Source organism: Typha angustifolia, chromosome 9, assembly GCF_048772165.1.
Source record: "Typha angustifolia cultivar Huaian chromosome 9, ASM4877216v1, whole genome shotgun sequence".
Taxonomy (NCBI): domain Eukaryota; kingdom Viridiplantae; phylum Streptophyta; class Magnoliopsida; order Poales; family Typhaceae; genus Typha; species Typha angustifolia.
Genome location: NC_133247.1, coordinates 10130500 through 10155955, shown reverse-complemented (window position 1 = coordinate 10155955; position 25456 = coordinate 10130500). Strand labels below are relative to the sequence as shown.

At 35.8% G+C, this 25456-nt stretch overlaps 1 protein-coding gene across 1 annotated transcript; it reads left to right on the top strand.

The window, feature by feature from the left end:
- Positions 1–2637: 2637 nt before the first annotated feature.
- On the top strand, positions 2638–24856 carry LOC140766441 (protein TIC 21, chloroplastic). The gene is made up of 4 exons (XM_073105785.1): positions 2638–2989; positions 7418–7675; positions 14326–14529; positions 24507–24856. The coding sequence occupies exons 1-4, from the start codon at positions 2705–2707 to the stop codon at positions 24618–24620; spliced, it is 861 nt and encodes a 286-aa protein (XP_072961886.1). The 5' UTR covers positions 2638–2704; the 3' UTR covers positions 24621–24856.
- Positions 24857–25456: the final 600 nt, after the last annotated feature.

The window sequence follows — 25456 nt, the reverse complement described above, 5'->3', positions numbered from 1 at the left end:
TAGAATATAAATCTAATAACTATAATTTACAAATCTATCTATTAATCTAATATACATATAAGTAAATAAATAAATATAAGTATTACCTATATTCATGCGTAATAGCTTATAACCTAATTAATCATTACTAGTACTAGTGCTGGGCTTGGTCCAGCACTGGCCTGCTGTAGTGCTGAGCCAAGCCCATCACTGTTGTAGAAAAATAAGAAGAGAAGAAGCAGCTAAGGGAGAAGAAGAAGAGAAGAAGAAGAAAGAAGAGAAGAGAAGAGAAGAAGAGAAGAAAGAGAGGAGGGGAGGGAAGTGCGGACCCAGGCCGACGGGGAGGGCACCAGCTGCTGCTGGCCAGCCAGCAGCCGGCCTCTCGCCGGCGGCTCGTCTCCGACGAGCCCGAGCTTGGGCAAGAGAGAGATAGATAGAGAGAGAGAAAGAGAAAGAGAGAAAGAGAGAGGAAGAGCTTTTCATCGGCGACGGCGGCTTCGAGAAGGTGGCGGTGGGCTGACGTCAGCAACGAGGAGAGGAAGGAGTGCAAGAGAGAGTAGAGAGAGAGTAGAGTGAGAGAGTGACCGAGAGAGAGATAGAGAGAGATGTAAAGAGAGAGAGGGAAGGCGGTGGTGGGGGGTTTTCGCAGTGGCTGCGGCGGCGCTGGGGCCCGCCGCGGCTAGCTGGCCTCAGTCGGTTGGCTCCGGCGACGCGAGAGGGTGCCTGGCACGCTCCCCTCCTGCCACTGCATGGTATGAGGCCGGCTACACTGTGGCCGGCCACGTCGTGCCATGTAACTAGTTTTTTTTTCTTTTTATTTTTTTTCTTTTTTTTAAGGTTGGGTTGTTACACATTACATCGTTTTTATCTTTCTAGGAATATCATAGCCGTAGAAGCATTTCAATCTTCCATACCTTAACCATTTTCCTCCACTATTTAGTTAATATCTTTTTATCTAGATAACGGATTCTTATGAAACTAGACTCATTAAAACCCTAACTTTCGAGACTACCTCCATATAAATTTTCATAATTTTCTTATGTCCAGATTCGTCCAGATATGATTCGTAACATTTTTCCATATAATAACTTGTGTAATAGCGATCATTTTTTACGCTTTATTTCTATTTTCCGCATATTAATATTGATAACGTATGATAGATCTCATCTCGTAGGGCGTTCTTTATGTATTTTAATTGGTATAAGAGTATACCTAAGTATTCACGTAAGTTTCAGTTTTTTAGATTTGAGTTTAGTCTAATCTAAGTGCAAGTTATAAACGGATTAACTAGTCTACCAATTATTAGATGAGTCATAGTCATGTTTATTATCTCAACTCGTTTGACCCATTTATGACCCGACTCGCCAACTCGTTTATGACCTGATTAACCTGTTTATAACATAAATAAGCTCGTTTACAACTTATTTATAACTCGAATAACTTACAACAAAAATATTTTTTGTCACCCATTGACCTATTTAATAAATGAGTTGTGTTGGTATTTATAAATTCTGACCCCTTTAATAAACGGGTCGTATACGTATTTGCATTATTATGACTCAGCTCGAACCTAACAAGATTCGAACTCGTCTAATATGACCCAGTTAGTAGTGTAACCCTTGTTAAGCAAAGAGAATTCAGCTTTTTTATTTAATACCAATATGTCGTTTTCCAAAAGAAATATTATTTTTTTAGACAAGAAAATACCATTTTAAACCCAAGAATTAAGTACTCTTTTTTCTTAAAACCATTCTTTCTAAAATAAAATTTTCTTTATCGTCCTCACAAATCATATACAAAAAAAAAAAAAAAAAAAAAGCCTACTATTCCAATTTTTTAAAACTATCTTCTTCCAATAAATTGTTAGCCACCGCATAAGATTAAATTTGAAGATCCATGTGAGTAGCAAAGTTAGAGAAAATTGAATAAGATTTAGACAAAGGTGGGTTATTTTTTTATAAACAAACAATGTTGTTCAGATAATATCATTTAGCAGCATGTTAGCTTGAATTTAAAGATTCTCATGTGAAATAAATAAAGTTGCAGGTAATTGAATTAATACATCTAATATAGAAATTATTAGAGTTCATTCCAAAGATATATTACCAAGATATTAAATAGTAATATATTATGTTAATTAGTAGATTATGTCGAATTTAATGATCCTCGTAGAGATAAATTTAGAGAGATACGAATAAAATTTTTAAAATATATAAAATAATGCCGATAGGAGTGTATGTGAGAAACATATAATCAGAACATTGTATTAATTTTTTATTTACTTTTTAAATTATCATATTGCAAGGAATTATTATCCATCCACAAATTTGAATTTCCTCCTCAAAAATAAAATTATAAATAATTAAATAAACCTTTTGATGCATGTAAAATAATAACAATCAGCATTTATATAACAAAAATATGATTAAAACACCAAACTACTAAATATAACTTTATCAGTAGCTTATCCCATCCGACATCCGATAATTGTTCCTTTTTTTTTTAAATTTTTTTAAAAAATTATTCCATTTCTACCGTAACAAGCTAAGCACATTTCGTACTTCTTAAACCCAACCACAAGGAATTAATTGGTAACAAAAAGATATATAAACAACAGGAAGAGTTCAACCGGGCAAGCATCGAACTCCGCTCGCTCTCTCTCTCTCTCTCTCTCTCTCTCTCTCTCTCTCTCTCTCTCTCTCTCTGCCTCTAACCCACCACCACAATGCAGGCGTTGCTGCTGCAGCCGCGGCCAGCGCTGCGCTCCACCGCGCTTCCATCGCTGGCCTCCTCTTCCCCACCTCCCGCACGCCGAAACTTCCCGATATGCCCCTCTCCATTCCATCTCCCACCTCTCTCTTCCTCGACGCAGAGAGACCTTTCCTTTTCTTCTTCTCTCCCTTTCGCGGCTCCACCTTTGGCTGCGGCCAATAGGAAAGAGGAGCCAGTGCGCGCAGCCGGGGCTTCCCCTTCCTTTGGCGAGGAATCGGAGAGCGCGAAGCTTGCGCAGGTCTTCTCCTTGTTGTTATTTCCCCTTTGTAATGTTATGTTTCTTGTTGGTGAATTGGTTCGCTGATGTTCGGATTGGAGGAAGAGAAGGAAGAATGGGTTGGATGGGATTAGGGATTCTTCGGGATTTTGGGTATATGTCCGTTTGGTGGTAGGGTGAAGTCAAATGTGTGTGAATTTTTTTGTCTTGATGTGCTGAGTAAGCATTGTTTCATGTTGAATTTTGGATAGAAACCAAGAAAATGCAATTTTCTTTTGAATCATGGGAGGTGGTCATTATGAGAACGGAGAGTCTGAAAGTGTTTGTGAGCAGAGCGCATGGGAATTAATAAAAAATAATCTGGAGACAAGCATCTTCTCAAGGACATACTTTCGAATAAATAATCACTGAGCAGATATTAGGTTTCATTTGTTGGTATTACAAGATAGGTTCTAGACTTCTAGTTATTCCTAAAAGATTTTAACTTTTTCTTTCTGGAATTGTTCATCTCCTTAGATCGTGCTTATACTTCTTCGCTTAGCCGCCGAGAGCAAGTTTTTATTTACAAATCAGGAGCATTTTACTTGAGGACATATCCATTAAGACAATGATCCAGGGTCTCTATGCAAATCTTCCATCATGCATTCTGGTGAACAAGGGAAGGAGTTTTAGTTGGTTTTATCCGATCATATATTTATCAAGTAATGTAACTATTAGAATGATGGGGAGAAATTTATTTGGCAAATGGGTTCTGTCATATAAGAGATGTTCTGTCATAAAAGAGTTATCAGATTCTCTCAATACTTCCTTTTACATTAATTTTGATCTTACTTCCTCCCAAGGAATTTCTACCTGAATTATCTCAACCAGTACTGGTGCACTATGTTGTCTCCATGTCAGAAATGTCTAATAATTTCAATTGAAGTATGTAACTTGTGTTTGATAATAATCATTCTTCTTATCTTTCTATGAACTGTGTTTATCCATCACAACATGCTCATCTTGGTGACTGATATCTTTTAGATAGTCTTGTTTTCTAGTTGCTCAATATTCCAACTTACAAAACATTGTGGTTTACAGTTGTTCCATATGGTTTTCCTTCTAAGAGGTATATGACAATAACGCAACATACTATTTTGTAGATTCCGAATAATTTCGTCAGCTGAAACTTTTTTGTTATTAAAAACTGATTAGCTTGTTTGGATTCACTTGAAAAGGAGTAGACCTGGATTTTACATATGCATATTATATACCCAGAGAATGCATTCCAAATACAAATGGATGTATAAAGTATACCACTCTCGTTTCTTTAAGTGTTGGGTAGTAGAAAAGTGATCAGTTTATGGGATTCTGTTTTCCCTTCCTGTCTTCTCACACTTGAAGAGAACCCTCTATATTAAAAACACATCATAATTTCCTTCTTCATTTTCATTATAAGAGGAGGGTTGCTTTTTGTTTGTACGGAATTGTTTCTCAACTTTTTTCTTTTTCGTATCCATCTACTATGTCATTTTTTGGAACTGTTCAATATTTCATCTTGCTGTTTTTGCATACTTTCCTGGTGTTCTTCTAGGTCAATGAGGGAACTCTTTCCCATGCCATCCCATACTAGTGATTAATTAGAATATCACATTAGAATATTAGATAGCTTAAGCGTGTTGACTCGTACTGATAGAGTATCTATGTTGTGGACACTTATTTAATTTATTAGGTTATATGTAGGTGTAGATAAGAAGTTTCACTTTTATATGTAGACCATCAAATAAGGCATATAGTGCTCTTCTGTCATCCAAGGTTCTATTCATTGGATTTGGATTTATTAAGATCCAAGAGTTGCATTTTAAAGCATAACATGAACCTAGCTGCATCAGATGCTTTCTTTTTGGACCTTAGGATCTAGGTATTCTAGTGGCTGTGCTGCCTAATGTCTGCATATGCAAGTTTGTGGTTCCTATGTCGCTTAACTAGGGCTAACCTACAGAACTGACAAATGACTTATTATAGGCTTAGTATATCATTTTTTTAACTATAAATATTGCCAAACGTAGACAAAAATTCCTTGTGTAGAGAAATTGTTTGTCTTCCATATTTCTCATCAAGATCTTTTATTTCATATGGTTTATAACTTGCCTTACATATTATTTAGCAATTTAAATGCTATTAACAATACAATGCATATACATCTATATATGGGATTTCTTAATTGCCAAGTATACTGCGGCTGCCTTTTAGAAATTGGTGACCTTTGTTCTTATAAATTTTCATTAAATCTTGATAATTTTTGTATTATCTAAGGTTTCTTTGTTACGATTCGACCACGTGGGTTAAGTCGAGTCGAGTCTATTTATCTTTTAATTATTTCATGATGTAAGCTCTTTAGGCAAGTCTAGTTTAGTTATGTGAATCATTAAGATAAATCATAATAAGTCATGGCAGCTCTTAAGGCAAATCTAGTTAGTCCAAATAAGTCATGACAGCCTTTAAGGCAAATCTAGTTAAGTCAAGTAAGTCTTTAAGGCAAATTCAATTAAGTTATGCAAACTTTTAAGGCAAATCCTAATTCGAGTCATGTCAGTCTTTAGAGCTAAGTCCGAGTAGGACTTATTGTATCCCACCTCTTTATATAGAAGAGCAGAGTTTTTTTGTTATTCATCCAATAATCCAATAATCGAAGCATCCAAGCATTGAGAAAATATTCTAGCATTGAGTTTATCTTAAGAGTAAGAGTAAGATAAGATAGGAGTAGAAATAAACTAATCTCTCTTCATCACCGCCATTGCTGCCCATCATCTTCCTCACCATCACCACTACCATCATCCCTCCTTCCACCCTCTCCATCTACCGTCATTCACTCTAATCAAGCATACACTCCCTTGTTGTGGATCATCTCTAGTTGGTCCGTAGCATTCCCATGATCCAATGGTAAAACAATTGATGCTCATGCTGTAACCATATCTAATTCTATTATAATTTGAACTTTAAACTTGTGCTACTGCCATCTTTCCTTGACCTGCATCTATTGGTGTCATATAGTGATTTGACAAATTTTTGACATGAACATGTTGGTTTCCACTTGATCACCTTAGCTCTATCTAGGGCATCAATCTACAAAGTGAGAATAGAAAGCAATGATATAATTCACAAATTTTCCATGACTTCTACAGATCAATTATTACTTCATTTTTCCTCAAAGTATTCAGTGCTTTATTTTACATTTTCTTTTCCTTCAAGGATTTGCACATTCAAATGTAAATGTGATGTCTGTTTCACATGCTAACGTACTAATCTACAGGTTGATCTGTTAACTTATCTTTTCTTGCTGTTTTTTCTTCGATTTCACATTTTAATCTTTCTTTGTTGATAAAATTGGTTAAATATTTGTTCCTGCTAAAAGTACAGGGGAAGATACAATTTTTAAGAGTCAATGTGTTGTATTGTGCCTCTTCTGTAGGAAGCCTTTGCTTTCATAGAGTTATTGAATGCAAATTTCATATTAGAGAGTTCACAATAGGTCCTTGATGTCATCCTTGAGTCTAACTCTAGTTAGAACTTAGTAATTTTTCTATTTTTGGTCATTTATTTGTTCTACTTTAAAATTTTTGTTACTTTTATGTTATTTAAGGTGTTCATGGTCAATTAGTTAGTTTATTTAGCTTTTACATGATACCTATATGAGTGTGACACCTATTAGTTTATTGAGCCTTTTAAGTTTTAACTCTAGTTAGAACTTAATCGGTAATATTTCTGTTTCTTGTCATTTATTTGATCTACTTTATCATTTTTGTTACTTTTATGATTGATTTAAGGTGTTCATGGTCAATTTATTTAGTTTATTTAGCTATTTATGATACCTATATGAGTGTGATATCTTGTGGCCTATTCAAACTAGTAAATTGAGTTTGTTAAGTAGTTATCATCCGTCCTTCATTGGAAATAGGGGATGGTCTTCTTGTATTAATAGTTTGTTGATTAAGAAAGTTTCAATAGGAAAGATGCAGTTTCTTTCTCTTCTATTTTCTTTGTGTGAAGCATTGATCAAGAGATACCAATCCTCAGGACACTGTCCAGTGAGCCAGATTGAGTCCACTAGTTATCATTTCTCTTTTTCGTTTCATTATCAAAGTCCTTTCTTCTTTACTATATCCTTTTTATTATATTGATTCTTGATCTTGCTCCAAGTCCCCAATATTTTCAACCAGACAACTTGAAACTCCAACTACAAATCCAACTCCATCCAATGGAGGATTGTCTTCTTGTTGGCTTACTAACTCATGATCCTCTTCTGGTGATCTAAGATACTGTCCTCCTCTAGCAGTAGGGCGAAATCCAATCCCAAGTTTTATCAATAGGCATCCAATCCTGGGAAATTATTGTAATTATGGAAACCGGTTAAATGGATATGATTTCCAATCATTTGATGTTTGGCTAAATGAACCTTTGATTGTTCAGGTTTCGAAGAGATTGCAGAATACATCCAGATATTTTAAGCGCTTGGGTAATCTGGGATTCTGGGGACAACTAGTATGCACGGTTGTTTCTGCTGCAATTCTATCATTCTCTGCAGTTGTTACTGGGAAGATAACGTCACCAGCTACATTTTATGCAACTTCTGCTGGTATTGCAGCAGCATTTGTTTCAGTCTTTTGGTCATTTGGTTACATTCGTCTTTCTGAAAAGCTTAGAAGAACAGCTAATGAGCCAGCAAAGGTGATCTCTCTCTCTCCTTCACACACACACACACACACACACATGCTTGCACGCCAAATACTTACACTGATGTGCAAATATATCTTGAAATATGCCGGTTGAGTCCTTTCTTCCATTGGCAAAGTAAGTTTGCAACTTTGTGACCGAGGTAGTTTCTATCTCATATGTGACCTAAACGATCCACCAAGATTGAAATAGCCTTTGATGTATAGTAGTTTATGACTGGTTCATAAGCTGAAGTTGTCTTGATTGAAATCTAACCTCTGGTTATAAGGATATGTCATCTTCAATGTGCGATTCTATTGTATGTATTGTTATTTGAGACATGAAAATTTCAGCGAGAAGAGATGTACTGAATTTCAGACCGCAAAGAATAAGCTAGGAATAAATGCAAACTTGGTTTCACCAGCAGTTTCTTTAGAACTCAGTGAAGAAAAGAGAGAAGAGTCTTGTGCCAAGTGTCGTGCCACTACTAGCTTGGATTGAAGTTTCGGTTGATCCCAATTCGTATTGTTGAAATGGATTAGCCAATATGGTTGATTTGGTTGATCTCCGATCCGAATCATCCGAAACAGATGGCTGATTCAGCCAATTCAGCTAATACATATTTTGAAGTGTTCGATTCTGATCCCAAAATCAGTACTTAGAACCTTGCTCTTGAGAGTAATTACTTCTCTGATTATAATAATATAAAAATAAAATGTTCTGCAAAATGTGAAGCCGTGCTCCTACTGTCTGCAGGCCATGTGATCAAAGAAAAAGCACAAGAGCAGCTTTAAAATTTGAGAGGCTTCATAGATAACCACTATTTAGTGTCAAAAATTAAATAGAGTAATTTCTCATGCTTTCTATAAAGTTGGTTTCAGCTAAACCTGCTCCTTTCACTTGAATGTCTAGGACCTCTAGGTTATTCTAACTTCTTTGGGCCCTAGGAAGCATGGACACTTTAAATAGCTGCCGTGTCCGTGTCTGATACTTGTCGAACACCGTCATTTCTCGGATACTCATTGGACATGTGTCGGACACTTTTAAGAACTATGACACTTTTGGACACTCTCGAGACACGTTGTGAATATAAGATTTATCATATGCTAAATAAGTTTAAAATAGAAATGATCTCCTACAGGAGTTTCCTACATATACTGCAGAAATGTAATCAACAATCATAAGTTAGCACATATTATTATCCATATAACATTGAATTGTATTGTCACATATCAGTAGATTATCATTGTTGACTTGTTATACCTTTGTGATATTGTGCATACTTTGTTTTTCTCTCGTAAATAGTTTATGCATACTGTATTTATATTATAAGTTTAAAATTATTACTTTAAACGTATCAAATATAGCTATATATATATAGTGCTTTTATTTATTTTGTCGTGGCTTATATTTTAAGATTTGTCATATCTCGGTGTCTATATCATGTCATGTTCGTGTCTCGTGTCTATGCTTCTTAGGTGTTGCCATTCCTCCTTTGATGAGCCATGGTGCTGCATCTTCTACAAATGACAATAACTGTGATGAGATTATGGAGAGGGAAAAACTTTGTTGTCATTTTGGAGGGGACAGGGAGAGGAGAGAAGAGAGGAAGAGGTGGGTGGATGACATGATGTGGGGTGGTGTTGGAGAGAAAGAGGTGATGAGGTGGGGGGGGGGGGGAAATAGAGGTGGGAAAGATGGATGAGATGACAACTGACAAGGAAAGAGAAACTAGATTTGTAAATAGTTTAGAAGTACTATTATTTTTAGAATTTTATGTTAAAATAATATTAAATGTAAAACATAGTCTATTGGATAGTGGAGCCTTTGGACATGTTTTCCTACAGCGGAAATACAAGAAATGGGAAAACTAGTGTGGATTAAAAAACATAGGAGCTGTGATAAGAGGGAAAGGGGATATGTTATTGAGGAAAGAAGAAAGGAAGCCAATCAAGAATATGGAATTTCTTCTCCAATTTCATTAATCTGGGGAAAGACAGCTGGAAAGAGACCTATGTCATTTTTTCTTAGAAAGTACTAAAAGTATTTCCTTTTCTGGCTTGATATGAACATAATATATGTTAGGAAGTTTGTTAAAGCCTGAGGGGCATTCACTTGACTAAACCTGTGGAAAATGTGAGGGAAAAATTGTAATAATTCTGTTTTTTATAAGAGCCTCTATCAGGCTACAAGTAATAATTTACAGAGAGGGAGAAAATAGCAGCTCACAAGAAAAGGAAACCCTATATTTGGGAATCCCTAATTTTCTGTAATCAGTTTTCTAAACTTAAGAGAAAATATATTTATACAATCCCTTATTTTTAAACGACCACCAATCAAGGGTTCAATCTCTATTTTCCACACTCCCCCTTAAGCTGGTGAATAGATATCCTTCATTTACAGCTTGGAAATTAAATCTTGGAATGAAACATTGTTGAGTCCTTTTGTAAGCACATTTGCCAGGTTGACCTCTCGTGGGAATATAAGGTGTGCAAATTAATTCGCTTTCTAACTTTTCCTTAATGAAATGCTTGTCTATCTCAATGTTCTTTGTCCGGTCATGCTGCACTGGATTTTGTGCAATTCTGATTGTAGATTTACTATCACAGGAGAGTCTCATTGGTCCACTCCATTTAATCTTTAGGTCTTCCAGTATGATCTTCATCCACAACAGCTCACATACACCCTGTGTCATTGTTCTAAACTCTGCTTCTGCACTAGATTGTGCTACAAGTTTTTGTTTTTTGCTTCGCTATGTTACTAGATTTCCTCCAAGGAATGTATAGGCTTCTGTGATTTGGCTTTATAGGCATTGCAACCAGATTGCTTGTGAGCATGCCCGTTTCCTTGAGAAGATCAGTAACATATTTTTTCTGTGAAATGAAGATGCCCTGTTTTGGGTTGAGCAACTTCGATTCCTTCAAACCCCCTTTTTTACCATTAGCAAGAACTTACAAGATTTCAATTTTCTCGAATCTTAAATCTCGAACTCCTCGGTCAAACATTGCTTCAAGGTTTACTTTCTTCTTCATCATCCCCGATCACAATTATGTCATCCATATAGACTATCAAGGTCGTGACTCTCTTTATAGCCGAGTGTTTAATGAAAAGAGTGTGATCTTCTTGACTCTGCTTATATCCAGTATCTATCATCATTTTGTTAGATCTCTCAAACCAAGCATGAGTAGACTATTTCAGCCCATATAAGGCCTTCCTTAATTTGCACACCTTGTTTCCTTGTACTCCAAATCCTGGTGGAATACTCATATAAATTTCTTCTTCCAGGTCCCCATGTAGAAAGGCATTCCTGACATCATATTGTTGTAGTTCCCAATTATAGTTAGTCGCCAAGGATAGTAGTATCCTCACAGTATTCATTTTCGCAACTGGAGCGAATGTTTCATTTTAATCAACTCCATATGTTTGTGTGTACCCTTTTGCAACCAACCTTGCCTTGTAATGCTCCAACGTTCCATTAGCCCTGTATTTTAGAGAGAAAACCCACTTATAGCCCATTGCCTTTTTCCCTTTTGGTAGATCAACTAACTCCCATGTTCCTCAAATCCTGGTCCTAAAAGTCACAGTAAGAAGGGTAAAATGTAACATGGTAGTTTAAGTCTCTAGTAAGCTTTTGGATAGACACAAGGTTAGTGGATATAATTTGGGAACATGCAGAACATTTTTAAGGACCGGATTTGGAGTGATATGTTGGCCTCCTACACCAGCTACTGTGGTTGTAGTTCCATCAGCTACAGTTATCTTTCTAGTACTAGGACATGGGGTGTAAGTATGGAACAAATTGGATGCATATGTCATGTGGTCTGTGGCTCCCGAGTTTATGATCCATGAATCTCCAAACAATTTATCAGAAATATTTAGCCCAAAGGAGAATAAAGGCTCACCTGCGAGTGCTAATGAACAAGCACTAGAAGAGGATGATTTCTCAAGAGTTCCCAATAGTTTCCTTAGCTTCTCAATCTTGACACTTTTGAATCATTAGTTTCCTGTGTTTGCTCTGGTCCCTTTTATGAGGATAAGTTTGCTTGGCTTTGTTGTCTCTACTGCTGTCCACCTTTCCCCATTCTCAACTGGGTGGCTTTCTGTGTAGTTTCCAGCATGTATCTTTGGTGTGTTGTTGATTGTTACAGTAGGTACACCAAAGATTGTCTCGACTTGACCCTTTTAAAAAATCTCCCTTTCTAGGATCAACATGTGATGGCTGTTCCATGGTCAGACTCCTCTTGTTATCTCCCGAGGCTGCAAGTGCTGAACCATCTTGGTTGTGACTCGAGCATAATTCCTCTTCGACTCTCCTCTGCTCAAATCAGCAAAATCACTTCATTAAGTGATGGGGTCTCTTTTTTTGCCGACAATTTTAAGTCTAACTTGATCACATTCAGAGTTTAATCCAGCAAGGAAATCATAAATCCTATCTTTTCTCAAAGAAGGTTTTGACTTTTGACAGCACACTCGCTGCATTTAAAATCAATTACTCAGTAATAATCCAATTCTTGCCACTGATTATGCAACAAATTAGCATAGTCAATCACGGACTTGTGGAAGCTGTCTTTGTCTCGATCTCATAAACCTTCACCACATCTCGTACTTTTGAATATGTCTGGTTGAGGGCATCCTAAATGGCCTTTGCAGTTGGCAAGAGCATGCATGTATCACTGATCTCAGGTGTCATGGAATTCCACAGCCATGACATCACAATAGAATCCTCCTCATCGCATGCATATCGAATCCCACGTCTCCTTTCTTTGGTCCTGCTCACAGTAGATGGCTCAGTTTCTCTTTTCCTTTCAGAAAATTAGAACCAATTGAAACAACTTCAAGTAGTTCCGTCCATTAATCCGATAGGTTGGTTGAATATTCTGCAATTCACCTATGGAGTGCTGAGCCTGTTCCTCATGTTGTTGGGATGGTTGGACTAGAGGGGTTGAAGAGATTATCTCTGACATTTTCAAACACTGGTCTTTGAAGACTCACAGAAAAGAAGTTTGATGAAGAGAATAGGCTAAGCAGATTGTCAAGAAAGAAGACTGCAATCGGGCTATAAGTAAAAATTTACAGAGAAGGAGAAAATAGCAGCTAACAAGAAAAGGAAACCCTATATTTGGGGATCCCTAATTTTCTGTAATCAGTTTCCTAAACTTAAGGGAAAATATATTTACACAATCCCTTATTTTAAACGACCACCAATCAAGGGATTCAATCTCTATTTCCATAAAACCCTTTTTCGTTGGCTCAAGGTGCATCCATATGGTCTGGAGAGGTTCAATTTCTTTTCTTGTCAAGTTCCATATTTTTTGCCTAATAAAATTGTGTCCAAATATTCCTTTAGACTAATTAACATATGATGAAATAAGCTTTGCAAGTCAAAAATTGTAATGAAACTAAGAAACTAATAATAAATCTGCTTGATTTCAGACTTCTTAAAATCCAAAGTAGCTGTTCCTATTGGTTTGAACTTTGAAGAACAAGATATGATTCCCTGGATTGGTAGGTAGCTAAATTATTCTGTCACTTGGACCAACCTTACATCTTCTAAACTAGGATATAAGTTATTAAAATCATGGACAAATTTATTACTTCCACTGTTTGTTCTATCTCTTCATTCATCTGTTACATTCATTTGCAAGGGTAGCTTTTGAACTTCATTAACATGATTATAAATAGGTTGAATGAGTTTTGTTTCAGGAGATATTTCTTTCTGCGAAGTCCTATTGTTTATGAAATACCTAAAAGGCAGAAATGGTACTCTATTTAGATTCCTTCCGACTCTTAAGAGAAAGAAATTGCATAATGTTGCTGAGACACACTTTTATGACCAACTCAATATTCCATTTTACATCCCATTGGAGATCACTATGTTATAAAATGGATTATGTTATCTCTTAGCATGTCTTGGTGCTCATTGCTTACCTATTAAAAAAATATCTCGTTTTCCACAGAGTGAAAATTCCTTTCATGTCGATTATTTTCCTTTGATCCAGTATTGGGTAATATCTGTCATGTCTGATTTTTTTTCTCTATCAGGTCATTTTTTAGCAATTTTCAGATATTTATAGTATTACTTTCTTTTCTTTCTTCTGTTTCTTTCATAGTGATCTTAACATGCCATTGTTGAATTTTTTTAATAAATTCTGTCTACATATTGCTGCATGACGTGTTGATTACTTATTTTCCTTGATTTAAATAATAGTCACCTGTAACACCAAGGCATCCAATTCAAATGCTCATTGAATATGTGCTCGTTACATTATCATTGGATCTATTTAAGTCACAGAAACTCTAGACAATAGCGTCTATAAGCTTTAGATAAGTATCTAGGTTCTTGCAATAATGGGAGAATAATGGGATCTTCTGAATTACATTAAACTATAACATGTATTAGGAGCACACTTAAGATCAGGGTCAAAGAGAATCATTAGCTCATTCATTTCTTTGTTTTCGGTTATAAGCATGTTTAAAACTAAACTGAATTATCTTATAGACTATCTTTTATGTGTAACTTCGACAAAATTGTAACCTTATATCTTTATTGCAAGTTTGGAAATTATAAATGGGTAATTGGGTGAATAATTTAAAGCTTACTTGCTGAAGCTTCTTTTGATTATCAGTTCAATATACAAAGTTCTTAATTTCTTTGCTATTTCCAGGCTCCTCCTCGTGCTGATGTTGTTAAAAGTCTGAAAAATGGTATAGTGGTAAATGTTCTTGGAATGGGCGCCGCAATTCTTGGCATGCAAGCAACTGTTGGGTTATTGGTTGCAAAGGCCCTTACTACCTCAACAGTTCCATATTATCAAGGGATATCCCCTGGTCAGAGTCCTGTTTTGGCATTAGATGTATTCCTAGTTCAGGTATATTCCTCTATCCTTCACTTGCTTCCATATTTCTGCCTGTTGTTGGTTGAATGTGTGCTGAAAACTTTTGATTTTCCTTGTATAGTAGCTCCTAGGCCTTGGCCATAGTCATACTAGAATTTTACATCCCGTAAACGAAAAAAAGTTTAAAATTTAGTATCAGGATTGAAAGTAGCAGCTGACATCATTAGCAGTTCTCATTTAATCAATTGAGCTACAAAATATTAGGAATTCTTTCCACCTTTGATTGCAATCATTAATTAAATTTTGGGAATAGGATTCTTTGTTTGTTTGACTAGGTTTAGAAATATGAAAAGAAGAAATACAAAAAACTAAGTCAAAGTCAAGGTCAAATCCTAGTCGGATTAGGAAAGCGGAATTCTATGGTTTAGAAAAATAATTAAGACACCAACTTTAAAGACTGAAACTAAGTAGAAAATAGAAATCCAAATATTACTCAAACTATGAAAACTAATCTCAATTCGGGAAGTGACAAATTGAGTAAGAGTAAGAAATGAAAAGCTGAGAATGATTAGGAAAAATAAATATGGCAAATACGTCAGAATTTTTTTTAATGTGGAACAACCTCCCGATTGAATGACCTCCAACACTTCTGTGTCATGCTCCCTGGTTGAAAAAGACTAATCCCTAGGTTGCATCCCTTAATGTCTTCAACATCTGGAGATAGATCGGTGAATAAGATTTCAATCGTGGATCCTTTGAATGCACCTAGTTAACCTTCTTTCTTTTCATACCATTCTCCCTTGGTTGGAGAGAACTCATCCTCGAGTTCAAGTCAAGATAATGCTTCACTTTCATATCAACTCTCTGAAAATAATTGGCATTGATCTCTTCTAATTGATATGCAAAAAATTTCACTCAAAGAAAAAACTTTCACTGCGATGGTGTGCTGTGGGTCTAAATCCTTCCATTCTGCTTCAGGGATAACCATGATTTGCTGAATTAATAGACTGGGACTTTCATCCTCATTGATTTCAACACATTGCTCTTCATGATATGCATCGAACATGAGTTTGTCCATGTCAACGAATTGTTTTCCCTCGTAATCATCAAACAGGTGCCCTGAATAGTTCAAGACTATCATCAATATCACAGTAAAAAAGTTCTAGATGGGATCCATCAGGAAACTCAATCTCTGGATCTACCTTCAAATCTTGTGAATCAACCTCAATGTGATAATGTTTCCTAGCAGCTTGGCAATCCTGTAAGATTGTTGTTTGCACAAAAGTTGAACTCATACAAACTATTTCCTTGCCTTTCGGTTGTTGATTGCGACAATGACGTTGATATCTTGCCACCAAAACATCAAGTCACTATTGCATTAGTTTAAGTTGGCTTCTCAAATCTAGTTGCTGCTGTAGTAGTTGAACTTGCCTTTTCAAATCATCTATTTCCACATCATGCAGATCTCATTCACGAAAATATCCTCGACCATGGCTTGACATTACCACCAACCTTGAGCTTTGATACCAACTGAGACCTGAAACGAAACGACACGGATGCTCTGATACCAACTGAAACTTCTAGGGAAAGAAGATAACTGTTGATGAAGTGACAAGATATATGATCACCACTCTAGATGATCCTGCGAGATACAGAATGACTCCTTGTTCACCACTCCTGGAGGTCATAAAGAGATATAGATCAAATAATCATATGAAGAAAGCACATTTGAGATCAAGAAGCTTTTCCAAGCTGCTAGGGTTTTTTTTCAATAAACAAAATAATTCATCTATAATAGAAACAACGACATATAAATAGTCTTTCAGTTGTACTAGTTACTTGAGGAAAGAAAGCAAACACTAACCAAAGGGAATGCTTTGAAAAATAAATTAATTCGAACTAAAATTTACAGTGGGTGTATGGACGGCTTGGATGTGCATCGAATGCATCGGTGAATCCTGATGGGCATTCAAATCACATCATCTGTTCGAATGGCCTCTAGCACTTCTTTGTCATGCTCCCTCGGTTGAAAAAGACTCGTTCCCGAGTCACCTCCTATAATGTCTTCAACATATGGAGATATATCAAATGAATAAGATTTCAATCGTGAATCATTTGAATACACCTAATTAACCTTCTTTCTTTCTGTATCACCCTTAGTTCCGCCTGGGTGGGATTCTGGCTGTGGAATACGCTTTTCTTCATATGTTTGATTGATTTTTTTGTATGATTCGATCTTTTATAGGCTATGTGATTTGACCATATATTTGAATCCAATTTATAGAAGGTACATGTGATTTTATCCACGAATTTTGTACTTACAAAATAATTGCACTTATAATAAATGCAGGACTATAAAGGTTGACATGAAAATTCTAGATTAGATAAGTATAATCGATCTTTGATGCCAACTTTAGTCAATTTAGTTAGAATTAAGCTCTAGTTTTTGATACTTTTAAGTATTTTGATAACTTTTGTGTTTGGGTCTAATTTAGAATTGATTAAGTTGTTTTAAGTCAATATGGTAGTGCTATTGACCTATGGCAATTTTATTATGTTAAAGATCTTTCATCCCCTCCTTAATGAAACAAAGGATGGAGGTCTCTTATAATGAATTTTGTTTGTTTATCAAGAAAAATTATGCAGAAAGGGTGACCGATACAATCTCCCTTTGGGCAAATGTTTGATCTATCTCGTTTTTCAGATCTGCAAAGAATTCAATAAGGATTCCATGGTTGTCATCCACATCTTTAGTAGCTAATTAAACAATTCAAAAATGATAATTATTAACCTTAGAAATAGTGGATTTTCGTCAACCGCGTTCGAACGCACTCGATCGCGTTCAAACCAAGGTTCTCAGTATTGGGATCGGGATCGGTATCAGCCGTCCAGGAAAACGATACGTATCGGTCGATCATATTGGATCAGACTATTTTTTAATTATATAAAATTCTAAATATTATTTAAAAATACAGAAAAATTTAGAATCTAAAAACTTAAAAAAATGTATTAACTTATTCAAAATTTAAAACTTTGATGAATACCGAGCTGGTTCTCGTAAATTTCTATAGTCTTCATCATCATAATCACCATAAGTTTGTAAATATTGATGTCTGGGACCTGATGCTTTAAAAAGTGATTTCATTATAATAATCATATTGTATGGATCTTGTTGTGTGACTTGCGTTTGAGGAGGATGATAACCAGCATTTGGATCTTGTGCCTGAGAATATTGATGATACTGAGGATAATAACTAGCATATGGATCTTGTGATGGCTCCAAACAATAAATACTCGATGTACCATAATCATAGGAACCAAAATGCATCTCATGACGACGTCGCTGGTATGTATATATATCTTCAGTTTCTCTGTCTTCACTTCTTATGCTTCCTTAACTTTCCTCAACAAATGTAGATGGAACGATTTCACCACCATATGTATCATCAGGACTATGACTGGTACTAGTAGGTATACTATCTCTCGCTGCTGAATGACTCGTACCAGCCTTTGCCCTCGTTGTGGTCTCTCAATATTTCATCTAACCATGGGTTATCTCTGTCATCTAATAACCTGTTCTCTATTTCTCTGATCCATGGAGTCAAGGGGTCTTCTTCATCAAAAATATGATTTAAATCAATCAGTTCATTTTCTGCCTTTCTTCTTAAATTTCTCTTCCTTAATCTCATATTATAAAAAAAAAACTAACTTCTCTAATCTTTCCATTGTCAATTGGTTGCGTGTTTTTGTGTGAATTAAGGAGAAAGTAGTCCAATTTCTTTCACATTGTGATGAAGACACAGTTTGACTTAAAATCTTCTTTGCTCTTGGCGTCAAATTTGGTACCTCCTCCCATTCATAGATAGACTACCATTCAGCTGGAGTGTTATGAGATATAGTTGTAACAACTTTAGCAGTACTGAATTGCTTAGCTCTCAATCTATATCTCTCCATCTGAAATCAGAAATATATTATTAGCTTATTGATTATATTGAAAGTTAAAACTTGAAACAAATAATAATAAAATTATTTAATTGAATCATAACTCACTTCTTTATCGCACAGGATTTGTTTATGAATATCGGGCTCAAGCTTGCCAATTACCTTTCTAACCCCCAACAAGACTTCACCATCAATATTGACATTTTTAGAGAATTGAAATCTTGGATTAAGAAAATATCCTGTAGAAATTTAAAATTTGTAAGTATTCAAATTTTTAAATATTTATAAATAAAAGTAAATTAAAATTTAAAACTTAAAAGCATGCCTACCAGCAGCGTGTATATCTTTATGTAGTTGTTTGTTCCATCTAGAATCAATCATCTTCCACCATTTTCTATAACTTTGGCCCACATTTTTTTTATTGATTCTTTAGTTATATCCATTGCCTCATATAAGAAACCCATCTCAGACTTATTATCACTGTCTACAAGTCTTAATACTTTGATAAGAGGCTCAAATACTATGGTGGCAATTATAATATTATCCCAAAATGTATTTTCAAGAGCCATATTTTTCAAAGTTTCACCTAAAGATTTATCTTTAGGTTTCATATTCTTAATTTTTATAGACCACTCCTGTGATGTAAACATCCGCATAATATCATCCTTGTAGTGCATGATACTCTCCAAGGCTAAAAAGTGAATGACAAATCTAGTGACCCCGGGTCTGATGATCTTCCTACCATCAATCATTTGCCTAAGTAAATTAAGAACCCAACCATGGTTATATATAAAATTTGTTAAACCTCTGACCTTCATGTATGACCATGTCAATTTCAGGCTTTTTTGCAATATCCTCTAACATTAGATCAGTACAATGTGCAGCACATGGCGTCTAATATGAGGTCTTTTAATCATCAGTAAATTTCCAGCAACTTTATAATTTGCCCCATGTTAGTAACCACTTGGACTACTTTTTTTTCACCGATTTCTTATACCACCTCATCCATCAAATGGCAAATATAATCTGCATTTTTGAAATAAGCAGTAGCATCCACAGACTTCAAAAATATTGTCCCCATGCTAGAGTACACTAAGAAATTAATTATATTTCTTTTGTTTTGTGTACTCCACCGATCACACATCAGTGTACAACCAAATTCATTCAAATACCGTTTAAATGTCTCAATATAAGTATAAAGTTCATTTACCTCTGAGTTAAGATATTTAGTAGCAATATCATTTGAACTAAGAGGGGGAACACCAGGCCCTACTGATTATATAGCATCCAGTATAGTGTGATAGTAAGGACTATCAGCTATATTGAAAAGAATATGGTTGTAGAAGAAAAATTTAGAGATAATCCTACCAATGTGTTTCTTTGTATTTTTAATTCCTTTGAGAACTGTCTTGATGGAAGTCTGTGTACGACCCTTTTTTTTTCTAAATATGTATCTATTGGTTCAATATTTTTAGACTTTGCTGTAACACCAGGAGTCTTATGGGTAGAACTGTTGCCCCCATATTCTTTCTCCTCGTATATTAACTGATTTAGATCTCTGAAAGTTACCACTAGTGCTTCTTCTCATCTTTTCCTCTTCTCTATGCATATTTCTGCTTTTTCATTGCCCTCCTTATCTGTCTCTCCTCTTTATCCTTCTCATTTTGCTCACTGCTATCATTATCAATGTGTACAGGATTATGTATCAATTTTTCACGAATCATTGACTCTCTTTGTTGTGCAGATTGTTTATCTTTCTTTTTGTCAATTAAATAATCCAACATCTGCTTTCTAACTTTCAAAGATACTTGAGTACAAGCTGCTAAATTTTTTTGTCTTACAGCTAAATGTTCTTTCAAACGGCTGACATCACCACTCATTTCATTTTCACATCAGTTGTATTTAACGCATATTTTATTTTGCCCAATAGTACTGCAATGTTGCCACCCAATGTCGTATCATATGACTTTTCTTTTGGAGCCATTGATATTTAAACTCTACAACTAAAAAACATAAACAAAAATCAAATTAAAATATAAAATAATTTAAAATTTATGAGGCATAACTGTATAAGCAGCACTAGGTGTTGCTGCAGCAGCACCTACATCTGCTGTTGGTGCTGGTGCGCAGCAGGTGCAGCTGTTGCACAAAAAAAAAAAAAAAAAAAAACTGAAAAAAACTTACCCAAGGTCGTCGGAGATCGAGGTCGTCGAATCTTCGTCGGAGAACGTCGCCGAAGGTCGAGGTCACCAAAGATCTACTCACTACTCAAGTCGCCGATGAGAAAGAGAAAGAAAGAAAAGAGAGAAAGAGAGGAAAAAAGAAAAGAGAGAGAGAAAAGAGAGAGAGGCAGGTGATGTCCCCCGGGTCGGATCCGACCCGTTCCCACTTGTTTCGACCGAAACTGTCGAAACCCCAACCGAAACCAACAAATCGACTAGGATCGGGATCGGCTGAAACTGGGAACCTTGGTTCAAATGCACATTTTGCGTTCTCTGTATTTGCGAACCTGATATAGGCGTTCGCAAGTGCGTTCGAACGCACATTTTGCATTCTCTGGATTTGCGAACCTGATGTAGGCTTTCGCAAGCATGTTCGAACGCACTCCACCTGCGTTCGAACGCAACATACAGAAAACTTATTTTTCTATGAAATAAACAATAAAACAAGAATAAAAGACACCCCTAAAGTGTATCTATGTTTGAGACGACATTGGTGAAGTTCGAATCATATCAGTGACAAGGCATTTTCTCCTTATTTCTATATAGACTGAAGCAAGACTAGATGTCACGATCTAAAATCGGAATCATGACCGGTCATGCATCTCAATACGTTTGAGATACACAAAGCTTTACTAATATTTCTTAAGTATACAATGGCAAGAATAAATAAAAGAAGAGAATTTGCTTTATTTTATTTAAACTAATTGCAATAAAAATAAAACAATATCATTATTATTGTCTCTAAATGAAATTAAATTAACAATTAATCTAAAACATAAGACCAAAAGAATGAAAAGATAAATAGGTAGGTCTTAAGTGGAGGTATTGTCCTAGTGCGTCTTGCTCAGTCACCACTGACTGACCATTACTTGAAATAATAAAAGAGAGAAAAAGAAATCCATGAGCTAACAACTATAGCTCAATAAGTGGAATCACTCGAAAATCAAATAATTCTGAAATTTTATAGTGTTAAATAAAACCCAAGTTTAATAATATAAATGACAATTTCAAATAAGCATGCTCTTAAAATAACGACAATAATAGCAATAGAGTCACAACTTATAACTTTGTTCGGTTTCAACATATTAACATTTTTCTTAAAAATAATAATGTGTTTGTCTCAGTGGGTCTATACCTTATGGATCCACATCAACTAGAAGTCACTTCGAGATGACGTTCGGGACTTTTTCTTATAACTGATCTGGTTAGGGTCATCAGGAGGTGTCACTATGTGATCAACACATTTTGTTTTTCCCACTAACCGTTGAGAGGTTAGAGTCACCACAGGAAGTTTTTGATCTATCTTGAAACTATTCTCTAACTCTGCTAGAGTTACCTAAGAAAGTCATCGCAGTGGTTTGAAATAAAATTTTCCCTTGGACTTTCAGTTAGACTTGAGTCACCACGGAAAGTCATAAACGATCTATATCGGGATTGTTCTCTAAGTCATACTAATACTAGTTTTATTTTCTACCACTAAAATTTGTAATTTGGACAAAGTATAGCGATGCACTGGGTATAATAATTAAATGCACACAGAGAATGTAATAAATAAATTTGCACATAAAGAATGAAATAAATAAATTTGCATACAACAAATTACATGGTCCGATAAAGGTACGAAATATAATATAAATAAATATGTGAGTGAAATCACTCACCTGAGTCTAGGTAAAACAACTGAAATTTTTAATATCTAGTTCACGTGTCAAAAGTCACCACCTTTAATAAGAAACGATAATAAAATTTTAAATTAACTAATATCATTAGTTCTAAGTCTTAAAACTGAAAAACTAAAATGGGTTAAATTAAACCCATTGGATTGGGCTGGGTTGCTGTTGGCTTGCAGCCTAGACCAATTCAATCGGGTTGGGCCAAGGCCCATCCAAAAGCAGTGAACTCGGCTGCGAGCTAACCCACAACCCACCCACCATTTGAGTGGTTCGAGTCAGATCTTTGGATTCGAAATCTAGGCCTGAACTGAACTTGCAACATAACAAATAGGTTGGCTCAGGTTAAACCCGAGCCCAACCAAATCCCTCCCTATGATCGACACGAGAGAGAGTCCGTCAGTTGCATACTAAGCTCCCCGACACCCTCGCGACCCCATAGACCACGAGAAGTGGAGGAGAAGCCATAGATGATGGTTGGCTGCTCGACTTCATGGCCGACGGCCATGGAATTGTCTTCTACCACACATCAAGCCACGAGAACTCCAGGGAAGCGTGCCTGCGACATGAGGCCGATGACGCGAGGATTTGGCACACGAGCGCCAGCAACCCGAAGCCGTTGGTTGGCTCAATTAGCTGACGAAGCCGTAGATCCTCTAAAATAAGTATTTTGATTTTAACCTATTAAACTTAAATTTAATTTGAGGGGTGGAAGAGGGGTTATTGACAAATCACATGGTGGTCCCCTATTATTCCGGCGGTTCGAACCCACGTTGCGACTCTGATGGCAAGAAAGAAGAAGACGAAGTAGAAGAAGAAGAAGAAAAAGGGAAAGGAGGCTGGGGTAAACAAGAGAGAAAATTTAGGGTTTAATTTATAGAGCAAAAATCCAAATCTAAATTAGATTTGGATTTGGCGAAATACCTATAGCGGCCTCATCGCGTGCCGGAGAGGGAGAGGGTGAAGGGGCGGATGTGCAATGCACGTGCGATCCAAGAGATTTTTATTTTTGTCAGTTCTCACATTGGAGGCCGACCCGTGTGATTTTGGTAACCCTAAACTGTGTATTTATAGTTTACACCTTGTCTTTCAGTTAATTTATACTATAATCCCTGCATTTTCAGCAAAATACGAAAAACTGCCCCGAGACAGACCTTTGTCATTTGACATTCAAAAGATACATTGATCTGAGGTGTTTTCTGTGATTGAATTGAAAATCAGTGTTCAGATTGAAAAGTGAAAAAAGAGGGTATAGATCGCAATAAACACAAAATATAATGTGGAATGAGAATCCCTTTGGTTTATTATCTTTTCCTTCATTCTTTCCTTCTCTCCTTTTATGTTGCTTTGCTGTTCTTGCTGCTACAGCCCTTATTTTCTGTAGAACATCCCCTATCGATCCTGTAAGTCCGTCCAAATTCAACTTAAAGACCTTAAGCCTTAGATCCAAACTCCTTTACCCATCCACGTGCAAACATGAGCCTCTTCCACCAGCATTTAAGAGTTCCTTCTTCCAATTTGCGGGAGACTAAAGGCTTTTAATACTCATTTTGGATGGATCTCTGACAGAAATCCAAGTATCAACAGTGGACTTCTGCTGATTGTCCTATGTCAGTTTGGTCATTGGTTTGAGACTGAGAGCTAGTCGTCCCTCAACTACATGGTCCACATTTGCCATCTTTATCTCGGTTGGGTTTGATTATTGTAAGCAATAAAATTTGCAAAATTTCTGTCTGAATCTTATTTCCAAACTAAGAACATTTTGTATATGTTGATCAAGCGAAAATGGAAAGGCATTTTTATTAATTTCTTTTAGATTAACGATTATATGTAGGCCTTCATTCTCGATTATTTAAATATGACTTTCTTTATTGTATGTTCCTACTAGGTGTTAAATCATTTAATGATTTGAGAATAGCAACTTTGAAAGCACTGAAATTGCTCGAACATCACTAACGGATTCCAATGTAAAGATATTTTTCTGAACTTTGAACCTTGAATTGCTCTAGGCATTAGCTGCATGTGTCATCTGTACTACCTGTGCAGTTGTATCAATATCTGATCATACAAAAAGGGTTGCATTATTAACTTCACATGCATGTTTCGTTCCTTTGTTAATACAATTAGTTTCTTAGCCTGAACTAGCAAGCACTTATTAGTTAATTTGTTGTGACAGGCGTCTGCTAATACTATACTTTCGCATTTCCTGGGGCTTGTTTTCTCATTGGAACTGCTGCGGTCAGTAACACTACCACATCTGGAAGGTGTTCCTATCCCTAAAGCTGCATGATGTGCTTGTAGAGAAGATGTGTGTTTCTCGCTTCTTTTTTATTCTTTTTTTCTTTTTTCTTTCATTAAGAATACATAAAGCAGCAGCTTTTGGATGATCCCGTTCTTTATTTGTATAACTATGTACTAATGCAGCTGTAGTTTTCTTTGCTGAAATCATGTTTGACTCCATCGCTTGTGTGATGATCATGATCTTCAATGCAAAGTGGCCATAATGGAAACTCTGAAATTTTAGTAGGATTTATAGTCAAACTCTTCATTTTCATGTCTCTTTGTGAAATGATGAGACTTGGGTGTTCTGCAAAAGGGAAATAGCTTAAGGTATTAATAATGTTAATTGTTATGTATTAAATTTAGGCACTCTTTTGTGGTTCATGGTGTTCGTTTTCTGGTCAGCAGTGGGAAACATAATGTTCAACTGTCTCATTATTGGGTTTCGAATTTGAAAAGATTCATACAACATGAGTCTCTTTAATCATCGAGACAAATACCCCTTGATGTGGTCTTCCAGAATTGAGGATGTCAAAAGGCTTTAGCAAAGTCGAGTCATTTAATAGAGAGGATAGATACTTGTGCAGCACCTGATTGTTATTATTGAATTTGCCTTCTTATTCAAATAAGAAGAAAAATAAATAAGATTTAGCTTGTTGCTTTCTCCAATCCATTTTGGGTTAATTACATGTTTGTCCTCTTCAATTATTTAATTATATCACTAAGCTCCTTTTGTTACAATCTATTTTGAAAACATAAAAAATTGATTAATTAATTAGATGGATGAAAACAACCTTTTCTTTCTCTCCTCTGTTAGAAGTGAATGTTAAACAATTAGAGAATATC

Bases quoted from the DNA above. Each gene is read 5' to 3' on its own strand.
- LOC140766441 (XM_073105785.1), top strand. From the start codon at position 2,705: ATGCAGGCGTTGCTGCTGCAGCCGCGGCCAGCGCTGCGCTCCACCGCG. The intron at 2,990-7,417 runs GTCTTCTCCTTG...TTGATTGTTCAG, and splicing joins AGAGCGCGAAGCTTGCGCAG to GTTTCGAAGAGATTGCAGAA. The intron at 7,676-14,325 runs GTGATCTCTCTC...TGCTATTTCCAG, and splicing joins CAGCTAATGAGCCAGCAAAG to GCTCCTCCTCGTGCTGATGT.